General features: G+C 44.3%; 1 protein-coding gene across 1 annotated transcript in view; it reads right to left on the bottom strand.

Annotated features, from left to right (window-relative positions):
* The window catches only part of RASGEF1A (RasGEF domain family member 1A), a 57,662-nt gene that overhangs the window by 29,129 nt on the left and 8,762 nt on the right, over positions 1-19,771 (bottom strand). Inside the window, exons 2-3 of the mRNA XM_026678388.2 lie at positions 17,217-17,396; positions 4,361-4,489 (exon numbers count right to left, since the gene is read on the bottom strand). Coding sequence (XP_026534173.1) covers positions 4,361-4,489; positions 17,217-17,396 — 309 coding nt within the window. The remainder of the gene's footprint in view (positions 1-4,360; positions 4,490-17,216; positions 17,397-19,771) is intronic.

Consider the following 19,771-nt stretch of genomic DNA (forward strand, 5'->3'; position numbering starts at 1 on the left):
GGTCTTCTCAACTAGGTTACTTGCTTTCCTCTGAGACACAGGAAAGTTGGGGATCTCATTTACAATTGTCCAAATTGAACTCTGGGAAATTTCAACTGATTTCTCAGATAACAGGATGATCCTAATGTCCCTTCAGTTCTTAAGTGGATGGCTTCAACGAGTTTGTTCCACTTTCCTTCTTAAGGCAACCAACCCTTTTGATTTTGGATGGACACCGGCATCATTCAATCAATCAGAATAGAGCTGGGAGGGACCTTGAAGGTCTTCTAGCCCAACCCCCTGCTCAAGCACTTTATTGGGTCCCCATCGTTATCATCGACAAAAGACTGGACTTGAAACGTCTTCAAAAACTCTGTGTCTCTTTATTGAAGCAGAAGTAACATACAGAAGGGACACCAAGCTGGATATTGAGGGCTGTATAGGATTACAAGGTGGTCAGGAAGGAAAGGTTGGTAGAACATGGTGCAATCCTTTTTTTCCCCCCTTCTCCTAAATTTCCAGGGATCAAATTTAAACAGATTAAGTTTAAACAGGCAGCATTTTTGTATTTTGGTTGAAGTCAAACAAATCTTTGTAGAGTCAAAGTTGGTTAGTGATTGGATGGAGCTCCACAAAGCTAGACAGGGAATTAAATAAAAAGGACCCCAGAACAAAATAAGGGCAACTGAGATTGTTCCCAGGGAAATATTAACAGGGTTGGAAGGGATCTTGCAGATCATCTAGTCCAACCTCCCACCCAGGCAGGAGACCCTACACCGTTTATTAACAGATTAACATTATGTGTCTGTAGAATCCAGCTCAGTTCAAGGAGTTGTTGTCTGAAATGTGCATTTCTTCTGCATTTGATACTGGTAGATGGATAGGAAAACCATAACTATCTATGTGCATTTGTAAAATTGCTTCAGCCGAGAGTAAACACGACGGGAGGAGTTGCCTTGAAAAAGATCAAATTCTTAACTGGGATCTGACATTTAAGAACAAGTGAAATGCTTGTTCCAGGTTTTGTAACATATCAGTGTTTTTGTTGCATAAGGACATGTTTTGAAGTCATGTTGTTTATGTGTAACAAACGGAACAAAGTGAAGATACTAAGAAAAATGTTCCCTGTTAACTATTTGGGAAATGTGTAACCAAGCTACTATAGTTAGTGCTCGACTTATGACTAGAATTAAGCTCAAAATTTGCATTGCTAAGCACAACAATTAGGTGAATTTTGCCTCATTTTACAACCTTTCTTGCTGCAGTTGTTAAGTGAATCACACACAGTTGTTAAGTGAATATGGCTTCTCCATTGCCTTTGCTGGTCAGAAGGAGTTGCCAAAGGGAATTATATTGTCATGCCCCTGTTAGAATCTGACTCCTAGGGAGAGGAGGAACAGCCAACAGGGAGTGGAAGTGTGGCTCCAGAGGTTCTGGAGGAAACTGGGGAAGGGCACAGGCCAGCTGGGCAGTCAGAGGAAGACCCAGGCCCACCCCCTCTTCATCCTAGGGCATGCAGGGAGGAGTGGATAAGGGAGAAACGTGAATGGTGTGGTCTATGGGGGAGGAAAGGGACTTGATCCCCTTCTTGGGCTGCAGCTGTGAGGACTGTTTAAAAGGACAAACTCTGCATGGGTCACTGCTGGAAGCAAAGCGTGAAAATATTTCTAGTCTTTCAGTTCTTATCTGAGTTCTGGAATCCTTCCCAGTGTGCGTATTTCGATATCTGTGGACGTCTTCAAGCCCTTATCCTGCCTTGTCTCCTTAATTGCTTCAGTGTGGTTTGTGTTGTTTTTTCTATTTATAATTTATATGTATTTTGAATTTGAACAGAAGTTCTTCCTTTTCACAACTGTTTGTGTAGGAGGTTTTTCTCCAGTCAATGATATTTGGACCTTTAAAACCAAGTTGAAGGAATTAAAAGAACGTCATCTGTTTTTGTGACTTTGTTGCTTTTGTATCCCACTCTGGGTCATCACACATATGATCCCAGGACTTTGTAACTGTCATAAATACATACCAGTTGTGTTCAACTTCTGATCACAGGACCATCATGTGATTGCAGTGGTCATAAGTATGAAAAATGGCCTTAAGTCACTTTTGTTTCAATGTTGCCGTAACTTCAGATGGTCACTAAACGAACTGTTGTATGTCGTATATGTACGACTTACTGTAGTCATGTATGTTTTAATGCACTTTTTCAGCAACCATGTCACTTCTACCTTACTGTTATATTAGGATTGTTTTCTGAACCTCAGATGGATTTCCTTTTGTTTTTCTGCTTAGCCATCCTTAGTTGGCAGGGTGCACAACCCATTATGAATGTGTAATAAAGTGGGAGAATTTGAGATCTCGACTTGTCATGTCAAACCTCCCAAGTTGATCTGAGCAGCGCTAAAGTTTCCTTTTAATCTACCAGTTTATGATTTGGAACAGTTTCTTTTGAGATTTGGCTCGTCGCTGGTGGCGCTCACGTGGGAATGACAACATAGCTTAGCAACGGAACCACAACACGGGGTTGTCCTGCCAACGTTACTACTTACACACCGTCGAGCAGCTTTGATTTTCATACAGTGCTTCTTGCCAATATTTTATCGCTGTGTGAGGTGTGTGGGCAAACCTTCCCTGTTTTGCATTGTAGTTCCTTTGGATTGTTATCCTTAATTTACTGGTTTTTTTTAAATTATTATTTTCAAAGTTTGGGTTTAAAGAAAAATCATTGCGCTGTTGATGAAAACATGTATATATATATATATATATATATATTCATTCATTCATTCCCCAAAAGGCAAATGGACTTTCTTTGTTTTTCTTTGAAGACGTTTTGCTTCTCATCCAAGAAGCTTCTTCAGCTCTGGCTGGATGGTGGGGAATGGAAGGATTGATACTCCTTGCAGACAGCGGGTCATTTGCATCCTTTTAGTGAGTTGTTGAGGCCTTTTGTGTCCTCAGGGTCACCTGAAAAAGCATCTTTGGGACATCCATGACTTGATGACTGAGAATCCCCATAGACATTTAAAAGTTGAACTTTTCTATTTATCAACTGGAGGAGCTGAGAGAAACGCAAGATGTCAGCCTTGGGGAGTTTGATTGGAACGCTGACACAAGACATGTTTCTATACTCCATTACAGCAGGAACATTCAAATTCTCGATAGCTAGAGATGCCGGATGCCTCTGTTAAGCTTTGCAAATAGGTTTCTCTCCCCCCACTCTCTCAAGTTAATGAAGTCTTATCCTCCAAATCTCTTCTTGCTTAGTCTTTGCACAACTTCTCTGTTTCTAATCCCCTCTTAGAAAGCATATCCAAATGGAAGTGAAAACATTGCTCCAATAGAACTCAGTTCAGGTTGACTGAGCACTGAACATAGAACAATATGGTTGGAAGGGACCTTGGAGGTCTTCTAGTCCCACCCCCTGCTCAAGCAGGAGATCCTATCCCATTTCAGGCAAGTGGCTGTCCAATCTCTTCTGAAAAGCCTCTAGTGATGGATCACCCACAATGTCTGGAAGCAAGCTGTTCCATTGATGAATTGTCCTGGCTGTGAGGAAATTTCTCCTTCGCTCCAGGTTGCATTTCTCTCTAATGATTTTCCACCTGTTACTTCTTGTCCTGCCCTCAGGGTGCTTGGGAGAATAGATTTGACAAGCCCTTCAAGTATTGCAATTGAGTCTAGTTGAAATGTTAATCTCCTTTGAGTGGCGCAGGAGACATTGTGATTGTGTGGAGGTGCCAGCAAAAATATGGGAAAGGTTTTGTTATTGCTTCCAATAACAGGTTTTCAAAACTTCCCAGTCCAACTTAACAGACCAAGGAAGACACAGTGGTGTCCCATTGACTTACTAAATAGAGCCCATCTTTCTTAGCTTTTAAAGGTGAAACTTAAAAGTGTTCAGTTTCAATTTATTATAAACATGCATTAAACCAGAGTTCATTTCATAGTCTTTCTGGGCATTCAAGGACAGGATACACAAGTATTTCTTTCCCAGCTTACAAATTTGACTTTTTCATTGAAGGAGCAGCACTGGTCTATTTATTAGCAATAGCAATAGCACTTAGACTTATATACTGCTTCACAGTGTTTTACAGCCCTGTCTAAGTGGTTTACAGTGTCAGCCTATCTATGTCAGTTTACAGAGCAACAATCTGGGTTCTCATTTTACCGACCTGGGAAGGATGGAAGGCAGAGTCAATCTTGAGGATCGAACTGCTGGCAGTTGGCAGAATTAGCCTGCGATACTGCCTTCTAACCACTGCACCTATTGTAATCTCTTAGGGCAGGGATTCCCAACTCCAGGACCTGCTTGTCTATTAGTGAGGTAGATGGGAAGGAGAGAAAATGCCAAGCTAAAATCAATGGAACAACCTCATCGCTCACTTACCTTGTCTGCTTCAACCCCGGTCTCCAGCTGCTGTTTCTGCTTCAGGCAGAGGTGTCCAACTTTAGCCAAGAGCTCCTGAGGATGAATGAAGACACGGGAGCTCAGAAGGAAGGTGAAAATGTATGTCCTCTGTATCGAAAAGACAGAACGAAACAGAAAGGAACTTTAAAATTGATTTCTCACAGAAATATATTTTCTGATTTCCCCCAGAAACACACACACACACACACACACAAAATCCTGTAGTTGGGACTCACGCTGTTGTACTGTCTCTCGTGTAGCATTGCAAGTCTTCTATTCCTTTCTCTCAGGAGTTTCTTGTCTATGCTGGTGTTTCATTTTTTTGATTACACTTGGCCAATCGTCTGACGTTTCCTTGGAGGGCTGAGAGGGAGTCCCCTTGTGGAGTATTGTGAAGCTTTTACCAGAGCAAGTCCATGGTGCTGTACAGTAGAAGCCATTTTAAGGTACACATCCCCCTGAGGGATGTTAGGGGTGTCTTACCCCACAGTATTTGTTTCCAGAGGGTAAGTCATCTGTTTACCAAGTTTGGTTGAAATTGCTCAAGGCATTCCAGAGTTATGCTAGAACATACACCCACCCACGCCCGTTTTTATATATGTATGTATGTATGTATGTGTGTGTGTGTGTGTGTGTGTGTGTGTGTGTGTGTGTATATATATATATATATATATATATATATATATATATATATATATATATATATATATATATATATATATATATATATATATATATACCGTATTTGCCGGCGTATAAGGCGACTTTTTGCCCTAAAAACATGCCTCCAAGTGGGGGGTCGTCTTATACGCCGGTAATCGTGTCACTGGTGCAAGCGACGGGGGCGGAGCTCCGCAGCTGCGAAAGCCCCTTCAAGCCCAGCCGGAGTCTCTCTTCCTCCTCCTCCCACCCACCCACCCACCCTCCGCCCGGCTCGGGCGCTTGCGAGGCCAATCTGGAGGTGGGGTGGGGGGTGGAAGCGGGAGGGTCTCTGGCGGGGCCGCTTCGCCCAGCCAGCCCGAGCCGTAATGGCCCAGGGAGTGGGGGAAAAAAGGTGGTGGGGGTGGACTGTGGCGCCCCTCCTTCTGGGCAGCGGGCGGGGCGGCAATTTGCTCCTCCCGCTTCTCCCTCCCTCTTTGAAAGACCGGGAGGGCTGTGCTTGGGGCGGGGGGTGTCCTCGGGAAGTTCCTGATGGGACCCCGCTAGGCAGGGCCACCCGGCTCCCGAGCTGCTTTCCAGGGTCCCCTTGGGAAGAAAAGGGTCCGGTGGGCGGTGGAAGAAGAGCGAGGGACCTCCTCCCGCCCCCTGTCCCGTCCTGTCCCTCCTCTTGTCCCCTCCTCTCTTAAGAGAAAGATCCACCTTCCCATGCACCGAGCTGCCACCCGCGCCCGCGTCTCCTGGCCAGCGCGTGCTTGCGACTTGGGAACCGACCAAGCGCGACTTTAAAACCGGCGGAGGCCAGAGATGGCAGATTACCCTCCACACCACACACACACACACACACACACACGCACACAGAGAGAGAGTTGGCAGCTGTCCATCCCCCACCCTTGGAGTCCCGATGGCACGCACGCGGGGGTGTCACAAAGAAAGGGAGAGGAATTGAGTGCCAGCCTGAGAAAGGCGAAGCTGCCTCTCTAAAGCATTTTGGTGGCTTGTAAGTTTGGGGAAAGGGGTTGGGGGTGTCAATCAAGAATTATATCCAGAATACCCCAAGTGTTACAACTTACCGTATTTGCCGGCGTATGGGAGCGACTTTTTGCCTTGAAAAGCATGCCTCCAAGTGGGGGTCGTCTTATACGGTATATAACAAAAACTATATTTTGAGTGGAAATGTTGGGGCTCGTCTTATACGCCCAGTCGTCTTATACGCCGGCAAATACGGTATATATATATATATATATATATATATATATATATATATATATATATATATATATATAAAATAATAATATAGAAGATAGAAGGAAGAGAGAGAGAAAGAAAAAAAGAAAAAGAAGAGGAAGAGGAAGAGGAGGAAGATATATATAATCTGATGAGAGACTTCTAAAGATTAGTTGAAGACATGCCAAGGAAACCCCATGGAAGATATCAAGCTTGCCTTGAAGGAGGTTTGGACACTAGAAAATTGGTGATCAAACACAATTTTAGTTGTCTTTGAGCTATCTTATCTTGCCCAGTGGCTTATGGAACAAAACTGTAAATATCAGAATTAACACCAATCAGGGAGGATAAACACTCCCCTCCCCTATCAAATAACAAAGAAATGCAGACAACACAACTCCAAACCCTATCAAAACATCCCCAGAAAGTATCACATCAAAGCTCTGCTGGAAAGTGTCAAATCAATGCTCTGTCAAGGTGAAGCAGCTCATTAAGGTGGATCTTTGCTGAGCTTCACAGATACATACTAAAGGCAAGAATCTCTTGGAGTTGAAAAAAAACATTGTCTCCGAGGTAGCCACGGGATGATCCCAAATACTCCGTAACAAGGAGGCTTAACAAACCTCCAGGCTAAAACAGATGAAGAATGGTTGCTGGAATTGGGTAGAGAAGAGAAGGACCAGGGGAGACAGGATAGCAGTCTTCCAGTATTTGAGGGGCTGCCACAGAGAGGAGGAAGGGGTCAAGCTATTCTCCAAAGCACCGGAGGGCAAGACAAGAAGCAATGGGTGGAAACTAATCAAGAAAAAAAGCAACCTAGAACTAAGGAGAAACTTCCTGACAGTGAGAACAATTAACCAGTGGAACAGCTTGCCACCAGAAGTTGTAGGTGCTTCATCACTGAAGGCTTTTAAAGAAGGACTGGACCATCACTTATCTGAAATAATGTAGGGCCTTCTGCTTGAGGAGGGGGTTGGACTAGATGATCTCCAAGGTCCCTTCCAACTTTGTTATTCTATTCTATTCTATTCTATTCTATTCTATTCTATTCTATTCTATTCCATTCCATTCCATTCCATTCCTTCTAATTAAAAAAAATAGTGCAATTGTAATTTTAGTATAGTCAGACCACGCGAAATTGACAGACTGGATTTTATCATAGATTTGATCTGTTATTTATTATTTCATTCTAGAATTTTTAATTTTATATTTACTGAGTGTTTTTATTTGTTCTGGTCTCTAGTCTATGACTCTAATAAACTGAACTGAATTGACTCAAAGGTTTTGGCTATCCAGTACAGGTAGTCCTCAATTTATAGCCCTTCATTTAGTGACTGTTCTAAGTGACAGTGGCTGAAAAAAGTGACTTATGACTGTTTTTCACATTTTATGACATCCCCATGGACACCCGATCAAAATTCAGACACTTGGCCACTGTCTCACGTTTATGAACGTTTGTGGTGTCCAGGGGTCACATAAGTCCCTTTGGCAACTTTCTGACAAACCAAGTCAACAAGGAAGAGAAATTTGCTTAACAATTCACTTACTAGTTTAACAATGGCAGTGATTCTCTTAACAACGGTGGCAGGAAAGGTCATAGAATGGGGGCAAAACTCACTTAATGATGGGCTTGCCTATATACATACATACATACATACATACATACATACATACATACATACATACATACGAACTCCCAGGGCTGAGTAAAACTTTGGGAAGAGCCCTTTCATGAGGATGATACTGCAAATGAAGTCCCTCCTCTTTTGACAATGTAGGAAGTTAGCACCCACCCCTCTCCTAGAAGAATGAAACATTTTGAGAAATATTTTTTAAAAAGGCAGAATATTTTATTTCCCTGGATGAGAAATGGAGAAACATGTTTTTTTAGAGGGAGAAAACAGCCCCCACCTTTTCTTAATAGCCCTCAGCAGATGCCAGCACTAAAGAGCTGATTGAAAGAAGACAAGCAGTCTTCAAACTTGGCAAGTTTAAGATTTGTGGACTTCCAACTCCCAGAATTCCTGAGCTAACATGACTGGAGGAGGAATTCTGGGAGTTGAAGTCCACGAGTCTTAAAGCTGTCAAGTTTGAAGACCCCTGATCTAGGTAACTCTATTCATAGGCAAAAATTCCCTGCAGCATAGTCTGAACAAAGTAGGATTAGCCTTCTACCAGTAATAGGAATTGCCCAGCACCCCTTCATTGCATCAGCAGTCCAAACTTCAACCAAACCTGGAAGCTCTGACAACCAACAGCCAATAGAACACATGTTCTTGCACAGGAACAGGAAGCTCAAGTGCAAAGCCCAAGAGAAGGCATAAATACCCCTCATTCTCCACTGCATGTGGTCAGCTGCCTAGAACCCATGTGGTTCTGCTTCATCAATAAACCATCTTCCCAATCAGCCTGCATGTTTCCAGTAACTTTTCTCCTGGCTTGGAACTGAGCCAGATAGATAGTTCTTCCCACAATAATAAAACAAGGCTCGGGAGGCTGATTGAAAGATGGCCCTGTTATTTATACGCATACACACACACACGCGCGCGCGCGCACACACACACACACACGCACACACATATATGTGCCACAGGGGACAGCTGATTTGCCTCCCTGGCCGACCCTTCAGAAGCAGGGCCATTGTGTGCGTGCACAAACCCGCAGGCACTTGGGGACGTTTTTCGACAGCTGAGCAAATCTTGCAAAAGATGGGCACCGGCCTGACGCTTCCAACGCTACGGGTTTTGTTTGTGCGGGTCCATTTTTTTGCAAAACGGGCCTTTTGAACACTCTGAGCAGCTGCTGTCAAAGACGCCCAAATAGGGCACCGATCTTTTTTTCACCCCCAGCTCGGTTTCTTTTCTGGCTTTGACTCTTTGAAGATTTTTGTCTCAGGGAAGCTTCTGCGGCTCTCTTCCAAACCAAAGCAGACTTAGGTTGCATCTGTCTGGAGTCCTTTTTTGATTTAGCCTCCACCCACCAGTTGCAATGAATCTTGTTTCAAGGAGCTCCTAGTTAGCTCTCGAAAGCAAAAGAAAAAAGGCTTTTCCTCAAAGCTCCAAATTCCAATTTAAGTTTAAATTTCAGTGTGCATAAGTTGCACAATCCTGCCTACCGTCCCTGTCCTATTGTCCCCAATTATTAGTTCCTATTTCTTGTACTTAAATTTATGTTTATTCTTGTTTCTGTTATATTGTAAGCTTTTGACAAATGAATAAATAAAAATAAATAAATAAAATAAAAATAAGTTCGCTGATATCTTTTGCACGAATCCGAACGAACGCCTTCTTTCAACGGTTCCACTTTTCATTTGGAAGGTATCGCAAAGAAAGTCAGATGGGATTATTTCATTGCTGGACTTTTGCATGCCCTGCGAACTGCAAATAGTAGGGCACAAACTAAGCAGACCAGATGAACAGAATAACAGAGTTAGAAGGGACCTTGGAGGTCTTCTAGTCCAGCCCCCTGATCAAAAAGGAAACCCTATACTATTTTAGACAATTGGCTGTCCAGTCTCTTCTTAAAAACCTCCAGTGATGAAGCCCCTACAATTTCTGAAGGCAAGCTGTTGCTCTGATTAATTGTCCTGGCTGTTAAGAATGTTCTCCTTAATTCCAGGTTGCTTCTTTCCCTGATTAGTTTCTATCCATTGTTTCTTGTCCTGCCTTCAAGAGCTTTGGAAAATAAATTGACCCTTTTCTTTGTGGCAGCCCCTCAAATACTATTTTATTTCTTTTTATCTTCTTATGGCTTGTCCCCCAAGCTTGCCAAATTTCAAAAAGGTGGGTAGGCTTCAAAATGCTACATAGGTAGTCCTCAACTTACACCTACACTGGTTTTGTTGTTAAGCGACATATTTGTTAAATGAATTTTGCTTCATTTTACATCCTTCCTTGCCACCGTTGTTAATTGAATCACTGTGCTTATTACCTTAGAAATGAGGTTGTTAAGTAAATATGGCTCCCTCCCCTTGACTTTGTTGTCAGGAGGTCACAAAAAGCGATCATGTGCCCCCCCGGGACGCTATGACCGTCATAAACAGGAGCCCATTGCCGAGCATCTGAATTTTTGATCACGGGTCCATGGAGATGCTGCAGCGGTCATAAGTGTTAAAAAAATGGTCATGATAAGTCACTTTTTTCACTGCTGTCCTAACTTCCAATGTTCACTAAGCGAACTGTGGTACGTTAAAGGCTATCTTAAAAACTAGAATGATTCTATCTGCAAATCTGGGCGCAGGATCAGAAGTGGGATCCAGCCGGTTCTGACCGGTTCTACAGAACCGGTAGTGGAAATTTTGAGTAGTTCAGAGAACTGGCAAATCCCACCTCTGACTGGTCCCGCCAACCCCATCTATTCTCTGCCTCCTATTGAGATCCAGCTGATAGCCTGGGTCTTCTTTGGTTGCCCTGCACAGAAGAACGGAGCTGGAAAGCAGGTTAGTGGGGTGGGGAGGGAATGGCGATTTTGCAGTATCCTTCCCCTGCCACGCCCACCAAGCCACACCACACCCACCAAACCATGCCCACAGAACTGCTAGTAAAAAAAAAAAAAAAGTTGAATCGCACCACTGGCGCAGGATATAACTGTTGAAAAGGTTCCAAGGGAATCAAGCAAATGCCTCTAATTTTGTTTGCACATGTTTGGGGAAAAAAAAACCCCATCTCTACAAGAGGACAGAGACTGTTAAGACTGTTTAAACACACACACACACACACAGACAGACACACAGACACACAAACACATACACCATGTATGGCTTGGGTGAGTGGGGAGCAGATAAGCAGCCCTCCACGGAGGAAGTCTTGAAATTAATTCTGGCTGTTTAACGCAATGAAAATAAGGACCGACCTTCGGCCGGAGACAGGAAGGGAAACCTAGCCCCTCCCCTGACCTGTCTGCTTGCACGTAGATAGCTGACTTAATGTGACAGATTATTGATGTAGGTCGCAAGTTGAGGATAACCAAGCAGAAATTGTTCAGAAATGACAATGGCCTCATTTCTTTTTCCTCCTCCCTTCCTTTGCTGGCTAACTGGTCTACATGGGGATAAACCCAACCCAACAGAGTTACCTGGTGTTTCCCCAACAACCTTCCCTTCTAAGGCTAGAGCTCAAGCCCGTTTCTTGAAAATAATAAAAAATTAAGAAGAAAATAATAAAGAGCTGGAAAGGGACCCTGGAGGTCTTCTTGTCCAACCCTCTGCTCGAGCAGGAAACCCTATCCCATTTCAGGCAAACAGTTGCCCAATCTCTTCTTAAAAACTTGGGGCACACACAACTTCTGGAGGCAAGTTGTTCCACTTAACTGTACGTAGTGGATGAATAGAAGCACATGGAAAAATCAACTCCTCCTGGTCTTCACCTCTTAAAGTTGCCCATGTTTGAGAACCCCTCTTTGAGAAGCAGATGAGATTAAGTGGACAAAATGAACACATCCGGTGTCTCCAACAAGCAAAGATGGAATAGCTTCCCTACAGAAGTTGTGGGTGCTTCATCACTGGAGGTTTTTAAGAAGAGACTGGACAGCCATTTCTCTGGAATGGTATAGGGCAGTGGTGGCTAACCTTTGTGGGCTCCTGTGCCAAAAATTGTGTGTGTGCTTGCGCGTGCGCACTTGCGTGCCAGCACCCCCACACCCCCTGTGCATGTGTGTGCAACCCTCCCCTTACCTGCATTGTGCCTCACAGCTGATTTTTGGACGGTTTGAGGCCTTTTTTGGCCTCCCAGAGGATGAAAAAAAAAGCCTCTGCAGGCTTTGCAGGCAGAATCATAGGCTCTTTTTGTCACTTCCGGTATTATAGGAAATGACAAAACGGGCCTCTTATTTGTCCTGCAAAGCCTGCAGAGGCTTTTTTCAAGCCTCTGGGAGACTGAAAAAGACCTCAAAGCAGCTGAAAAAAATCAGCTGTGAGATGTGCGCATGCGCAGTGCGGTAAGTTTAGCTGCGGCTCGCGTGCCAGCACAAATGGCTCTGCGTGCCACCTGTGGCACATGTGATATAGGTTCACCATCATGGGTATAGGGTCTCCTGCTTGAGCAGGGGGTTGGACTAGAAGACCTCCAAGGTCCCTTCCAGTTCTATTCTGATGGATTGGATGTGGAATCTGAATAGCTGATGTCTCACACGCTCCTATAACAAGATCACTTTAAATATTTCAAGAGACAAGTCTATAAAGTCCGAGAAATGTCGAGAGCTTGCTCAAGTTGGGAAGCTGAACAGAAAAACAGGTCTGAATTCCAAACACCCGTGGCCTGAAAAAATGTCCCAGGTCAACAAGTTTTTCCTCCAAACACATTCCAGTTCTACAGACAATGTTCCTAAACATCTTGCAACGAGAAAGGAAACAAAATGTCTTTTCATCCCTTGTTTCAACACGGCAGGCCAATCACCTCTGACTTTTTATTTATCTATTTGTACCCTGTCTTTATTATTGTTAAAAATACCGCAAGGCAGCACAGCTATCCCAGTGCACCTTCCTCGTCCTCTTTTTCCCATAACCACCACCCTGTGAGGTGAGCTGGGCTGAAAGAGAGAGAGAGTCATTGTCCCAAAGTCACCCAGGCAGCTTTCATGTCTAAGTTGGGGCTAGAACTCACCGTCTCCTGGTGATTGTCCACCTAAACCCACGCCCATCATGTCAATGACACCATCTAACCATCTCATCTTTCTGCCGCCCCCCTTCTCCTTTTGCCTTCCATCTTTCCCAGGGTCTACTCCAAGGAGAACTCTCTTCTCATTTGTTGGCCAAACTATTTGAGTTTCCAGCTTCTAGGATCTGCCCTTCCAAAGGACATTCCAGGTTGATTTTCTTTAGAAGCTTCACCCAATAACATTGACCGTATCTTCCATTCTTTTGATTTAAGCCCCACATGCCTCAAACAGTGACCTTCTCTAAACCCAGGGGCAATCATGGTGTAGTAGGGTCTCCTGCTTGGGCTGGGGAAGGGGTCTGGACTAGATGACCTTCAAGATCCCTTCCAACTCTGTTGTTCTATATTCAATGGAACAGAAGTTGCCTTCAGAAGTTGTGGGAGCTTCATCCCTGGAAGCTTTCAAGAAGAAACCGGGCTACCATCGGTCAGAAATGGTGTAGTAGGGTCTCCTGCTTGGTCTGGGGAGGGGGTCTGGACTAGATGACCTTCAAGATCCCTTCCAACTCTGTTTCTTCTGGAACAGAAGGCAAAGGGAGCCATCCTGAGCCAAGAGAAACCGGGTCCTCGGTCAAAATGGGGTAGTAGGGTCCCGCTGGCGGGGGGTGGCTGGCTCAAGGTCCCTTCCAACTCTGTTATTCTATATTCTATATCCACAAAGAAGGGCACCCTCACTGGTCCAACTCTGGCAACGTGGCATATCAGTTGCGATTTTAAAAATGAGCCAAGATTTGGGACTTCACACAGCCTCTTGATCCAGGTATCTTTCTGGGGTAAGATAAGTTATAAAGGAAAACCTTGAACTCCCAGACTGAGCCCTGTGTAGTTGTCAGAAGATGACACAAATTTGGGGCCAAAGGAAAACAAAAAGCAAAACAACAAAAGAGAATCCCTTGGAATGAGCTGGAAGTGGAACAAAAGAAGACTGGAAAATCGGAAAGCATGAAGGCGAATTCCTCTAGTGCCGAAACTTGTTGCTAAGAGACATGATAAATCAAAGGAGGAAGGAGGGAGAGGGTGAAAGAACGAGGAGAAGAGAGACTAAAATAGCAACTGCTAGTTAAGGAGCAAGAATGTAGAAATACCTTCTGGGGAAGAAGAAGGGGAGGGGGAATTTTAAAAAACCCAACCCAGCGTATTGTGCCCCTCTGTTTATTCTGCTGTTGGATCTGGAACCGTTTGTCGGAGCGTTTGGAGAAAGAGTAGCTTGCAACGGTCAGGCTGCACCAAGGACTTGTTGGCCTTAAAGGACATTCCATTCTCAAATTCCAGACATGGAGCTTCATTGTCCTCTGGAGGGTGGGGGAGACACCCACCCACATTTCCCTGGGTGCCAAAGAAATTCTTGTTGCCAAATGGGCTTTCCTGGAGTGCATGCAGGGTTCCCCACCCGCCCACCCCCAGCATGGCAGAAGGGAAAAAAGTGCACCCCAGTGAAAATTTGTTTGTTTGTTTGTTTGTTTGTTTGTTTGTTTATTTATTTATTTATTTTCTGTCCGTTCCTCCTTCCTTCCTTTTTTCTTTTTCCTTCTTTATTTTCTTTCTTTTCCTCTTTCTTTGCCTTCCTTCCTTCTTTCTTTTCCTCCCTTTCTCCCTCCTTCTTTCTCTTTCCCTCCCTCCCCTCCCTCCTTTATTTTTCCTCCCTCCCCTTCCTTCTTCCTTCCTTTCTTCCTTCTTTCTTTTCCTTCTTTCCTTCCTCCCTTTCTTTTTTCTTCCTCCCTTCCTTCTTTTTCTTTCTTTTTCCCCTTTCTTTCTCTCTTTCTTTGCCTGCCTTCCTTCCCTCCTTTCCTCCTTTCCTTCCTTCCTTCCTTCCTTCCTTCCTTCCTTCCTTCCTTCCTTCCTTCCTTCCTTCCTTCCTTCCTTCTTTCTTTCCTTTCTTTCTCTCTTTCTTTGCCTTCCTTCCCTCCCTCCTTCCCTCCCTCCCTTCCCTCCCTCCCTCCCTCCTTCCTTCCTTCCTTCCTTCCTTCCTTCCTTCCTTCCTTCCTTCCTTCTTTTTCTTTCTTTTTTTCCCCTTTCTTTCTCTCTTTCTTTGCCTTCCTTCCTTCCTTCCTTCCTTCCTTCCTTCCTTCCTTCCTTCCTTCCTTCCTTCCTTCCTTCCTTCCTTCCTTCCTTCCCTCCCTCCCCTCCCTCCCTCCCTCCTTCCCTTTCCTCCCTCCCTGCCTCCTTGCTGTGCTAGCCTGGAACATTACTGTAATTCCTCTCTAAAGAAGCATAATGAAAATGTGAAGAAGCGGATTCCCCCTCCCCCCAGCCACTGGACTGTGTGCTAATGCAGTTCCAAAATTAACAGCAGAATGCCCAAGCCAGGTGTTTGCCTGATCTATGACAGAAGTGCACTCTGGTGGAATTTTCCCTTGCTCAGCCCGGGATCCAAGTGCATCAGTTGTCAAGTCAGGGGGAAAGGGGGAAAAAAAGGGGGGGAATCTGGTGTTTCAGTTGTGCAGGGTGTGAGTGGTGGAACTAGAGTGACACAAGACATATCCGTTGTGGGTGTCAACGGACACGAAAGAATCAAATGATAGTTAATGAAATGTTGTAAGTTGTGCAGAGTCGCCTTGCAGTGGGATGGGCAGGAAACAACTTAAATAAATACATACATACATAAATAATAGGTAAATAGGTAAATAAATAGACAGTGCTTGATAGTGTAAGTATCACATATGAAGGCATGTGCAGCTTTGATTTAAGCCTGAATGGGAAAATAAAAATCCAAGTTTCGTTTAAAAATACTGCATGGAAGAAAAATACATTTTCTTCTGCCTGCCTGCCTGCCTGTCATCCATCTGTCTATCTCATCTATTTGTCCATCCATCCATCCATCCATCCAGCCAACATCCCAAGCATCAAAAGCTTATAATCTCCAATGTATAATATGCAGGAATGCTAATAAACAACTTATTTCCAAAGAGAAAATAGTATCTACTGAACAAGTATATTTGTGTACAACAAACATAATTATAAATGTGTGTGTGTGTGTTTGTGTGTCTGTTAAAGGAAGGTCTTTTTGAACTAAGGGTCACTTCCTATGGATCACAACATGTCCATGCATTTTTCTGGCAAAAATATAGAGGTGACATGCAATTGACATATTCCAGGATTGTTTTTAGTTTTCCAATCTAGTAGACAACCCTTGGATATTTTTTTTTGACATATCCCATCCAGTTACTAACTAGATCTGATCCTGCTTTACTTTCCGAGATCAGCTATGTTTGGTACTATTTTATATTATAATATCACATAACTTTATAATCTTTTACATTATTTTATTAGCACAGCTTTCTGTTCATGATGCGATGAAAGATAGGTGAAGATTCTGAGAATAGCATTAGCACTTAGACATATACCACTTTCCCAGTGCTTTCACAGCCCTCTCTAAGTGGTTTACAAAATCAGCCTGTTGCCCTCCAACAATCTGGGTCCTCATTTGACCGACCTCGGAAGGATAGAAGGTTGAGTCAACTTTGAACCGGTCAGAATCGAATTGCTGGCAGTGAGCAGAGTCAGTCTGCAATATTACATTCCAACCACTGTGCCACCACAGTTCCAATCCTGAATCAATCTTGGAAGGTTGAGTCAACTTTGAGCCGGTCAGAATCGAACTGCTGGCAGTGAGCAGAATTAGCTTGCAATACTGCATTCTAACCACTGCGCCACCAGGGTTCGTTCAGATTGCTCTTCGACTTTCCTATGCCAACTCTGTTCTTGCAAGATTTCTTCAGGAAATACCACTTTATGTCTATCATATCCTCTCCCAAAACGGGAAGTTGTTGCTGCCTATAAACAACTCCAGGACTAAGGAAGGAATTGTTTTTAATTATTTCTGCAGCTCTTGACAGGAGAAAAAAAAAACCCACCCCAAAACACTTACTTGCAAAAGCCCTTAATACAGGTAGTCCTCAATTTACAACAGTTCATTTAGTGGCCGTTACAACGGCACTGAAAAATAGGACAATTACGAGCATTCCAGCATCCCCGTCATCACGTGATCAAAGTTGACAATGGACTCATATTTCCGATGGTCACGGTGTTCCAGGCTCACATTTTGCAATCTTCCAACAAGCAAAGCCACTGGGGAAGCCAGATTCGCTTAATGACCGCGTTCCTCACTTAGCCACACCAGCGATATGCTTCACAACAGTGCCAAGAAAGGTTGTAAAATGGGAGAAATCTCACAGGACACACGTCTCAGCAACAGAGAATTGTGGCCGGTGAGTCAAGGGACTACCTGTATTGCCAATGTTTGAAGCTAGGTAACCAGCAGCCAAAAGATTGAGTGCCACTCTCAACCATCTACTTACGTCTGGGTAGTAATCCATGGTGGGTACCAGATGCTGGATGAGGACCTCCAGGGATCCAGAAATGAGATTCCCATCCTGATAAACAGGATCGCCACTCCTCTCGCCTGTGTCTGGTGTCACCTGTCCTCGACATCCTGTCCCGAGCATGCTGGAAAATATCGGTGTCTGTGGCATAGTTTCCTGTATAAAAGGGGAGGAAGCAGCATGAAGGATTTGCAAGCAACATGAGTGTCTCAGAATTTTTGGGCCGTGCCTCTGTTAGGAAGACAGGCCCACTTGCTCATGTGCACCATCAAAGTTGGCACATTCCTTTGGAAGCAATGGGCTGGCACATGACTAAGAGCATAGAAGCAAACGAGACACTCCTCCTGCAAGTTAACATACGGCAGAGCCGGGTCTCACAAGCCTTTGCTTGCGATTCGATGAAGGGCAGGTTCCTAGCACTTAGCCAATGCCCCTTAGACTTATATACTGCTTTATGGTGCTTTATGGCACTCGCTGAGAGGTTTACAAAAGTCAGCACAAGAGTCGTGGTGGTTCAGTGGTTAGAATGCAGCATTGCAGGTCGATTCTGCCCACTGCCATGAGTTCGATCCTGACTGGGTCAAGGTTGACTCAGCCTTCCATCCTTCCGAGGTGGGTCAAATGAGGACCCAGATTGTTGGGGGCAAAAGGCTGACTCTGCAAACTGCTTAGAGGGGGCTGAGAAGCACTGTCAGGCAGTATATAAGGCTAAGGACTATGGCTATATTGCCCCCAACAATCTGGGCACTCATTTTACCCACCTCAGAAGGATGGAAGGCTGAGTCAACCTTGAGCTAGTCAGGATCGAACTCCTGACAGTCAGCAGAATTGGTCTGCGATACCGGAGTCTCACCACTACACCACCATGGTCCTTCCTTCCTTCCTTCCTTCCTTCCTTCCTTCCTTCCTTCCTTCCTTCCTTCCTTCCTTCCTTCCTTCCTTCCTTCCTTCCTTCCTTCCTTCCTTCCCAATTAGCAATAGCCCTTAGACTTATATATAGCTTCATAATGCTTTACAGCCTTCTTTAAGTGGTTTACAGAGTCAGCCACTTGCCCACAACAATCTAGGTCCTCCTTTTACCAACCTCAGAAGGATGGAAGGCTGAGTCAACCTTGAGCCGGTCATGCTTGTTCATGTACAACACAGCACACCCACACTGCTGAGCCAACAGCCCAGATCTGCTATTTTGCCCCCTCTCTGCTATGGATCCCAATAACTTTGGGTCGATCTGGTGGTCCCCCAGATTTTTGCAAGCCAGTTCCATTAGTCCTTTTCTTTTCCCCCAAGTGAGAGGCTGCCATAGAGAAGGGGGTGGGGTTTCAACCTATTTTCCAATGCATCAGAAGACAAGACAAGAAAATACGTCTCCTGCTTGGATGGAGGGTTGGACTAGATGACCTACAAGGTCTCTTCCAACTCTGTTTATTGGCAATCTGTAAACTCTGCACAAAACATCTTACTCCACTGGGGAACAAACTTGAAACATCAGCATTGCTGAAGTGAAATTGCACAGAGGCGAAGAAAAATAGCAAGTTGCCATGATTTGCTTAGAAAAACCAATTTTGTTACTACTATGTGCAGATGTCAAAGCAATTTAACCCAAGCTCTCTTCCTCCACATGGTATTTCAATCGCTCGTGTTTACTACTCTTGAGTTTTCAAGGTTACTAAGCTGTACGTTAGGGAGGCGCTCAGGGAATATCTCAGAAGCTGTTCTGGTAAAATCAGCTTCTTTCCTTTGTTCCAGGACAATTCTTCCATTCTCCATGAATACAGGGAGTCTCTAATTTACGATGGTTCATTTAGTGACGGTTCACAGTTAAATCGGACCCAAAGAATAAGCGACTCGTGACCGTTTTCTCAGAGTGGCGAACTTTGCAGGATTCCTCTGGGTCCCCGCGATTGAAATTCAGATGCTTAGCAACTGACTCATATTTATAATGGTGGGGGGTCACGGGGTCCCCCATTTGTGACCTTCTGACAAGCACAGCCAATGGGGAAGCCAGATTCACTTAGCGACCATATTGCTAAATTCAAAACTCCGGCGATTTGCTTAACAGCGGTGGCGAGAAAGATCGTAAAATGGGGTAAAACTGACTCTAACAAAGGTCTCGGTTAGCCACATAAATTTTTGGGCTCCCCTGTCATTGTAAGTCGAGGACTTCCTATACTTTACTGTTTGACATTGACTTTATCAAAAAAAAAAAAAAAAGTTTATCATTGCCAGAGCTTGAATAGTTGAACTAAAGAGGCAAATTTTGATTTTCAGTTACTATACAGTGCCTTGTCTTTATACAGCTAAGGTAAAGGTAAAGGTAAAGGTTCCCCTTGCACCTACATACTAGTCATTTCCAGCTCTAGGTGGTGCTGCTCATCTCTGTCACAAAGCCAAAGAGCCAGCGCTGTTCGAAGACGTCTCCGTGGTCATGTGGCCGGCATGACTAAATGCCGAAGGGGCACGGAATGCTGTTCCCTTCCCACCAAAGGGGTCCCTATTTTCCTACTTGCATTTTTTACATGCTTTTGAATTGC

The sequence above is a fragment of the Notechis scutatus genome, chromosome 4 (genome assembly GCF_049901735.1).
Source record: "Notechis scutatus isolate UNSWTSFEM ecotype Mainland chromosome 4, rNotScu1.2, whole genome shotgun sequence".
NCBI lineage: Eukaryota > Metazoa > Chordata > Lepidosauria > Squamata > Elapidae > Notechis > Notechis scutatus.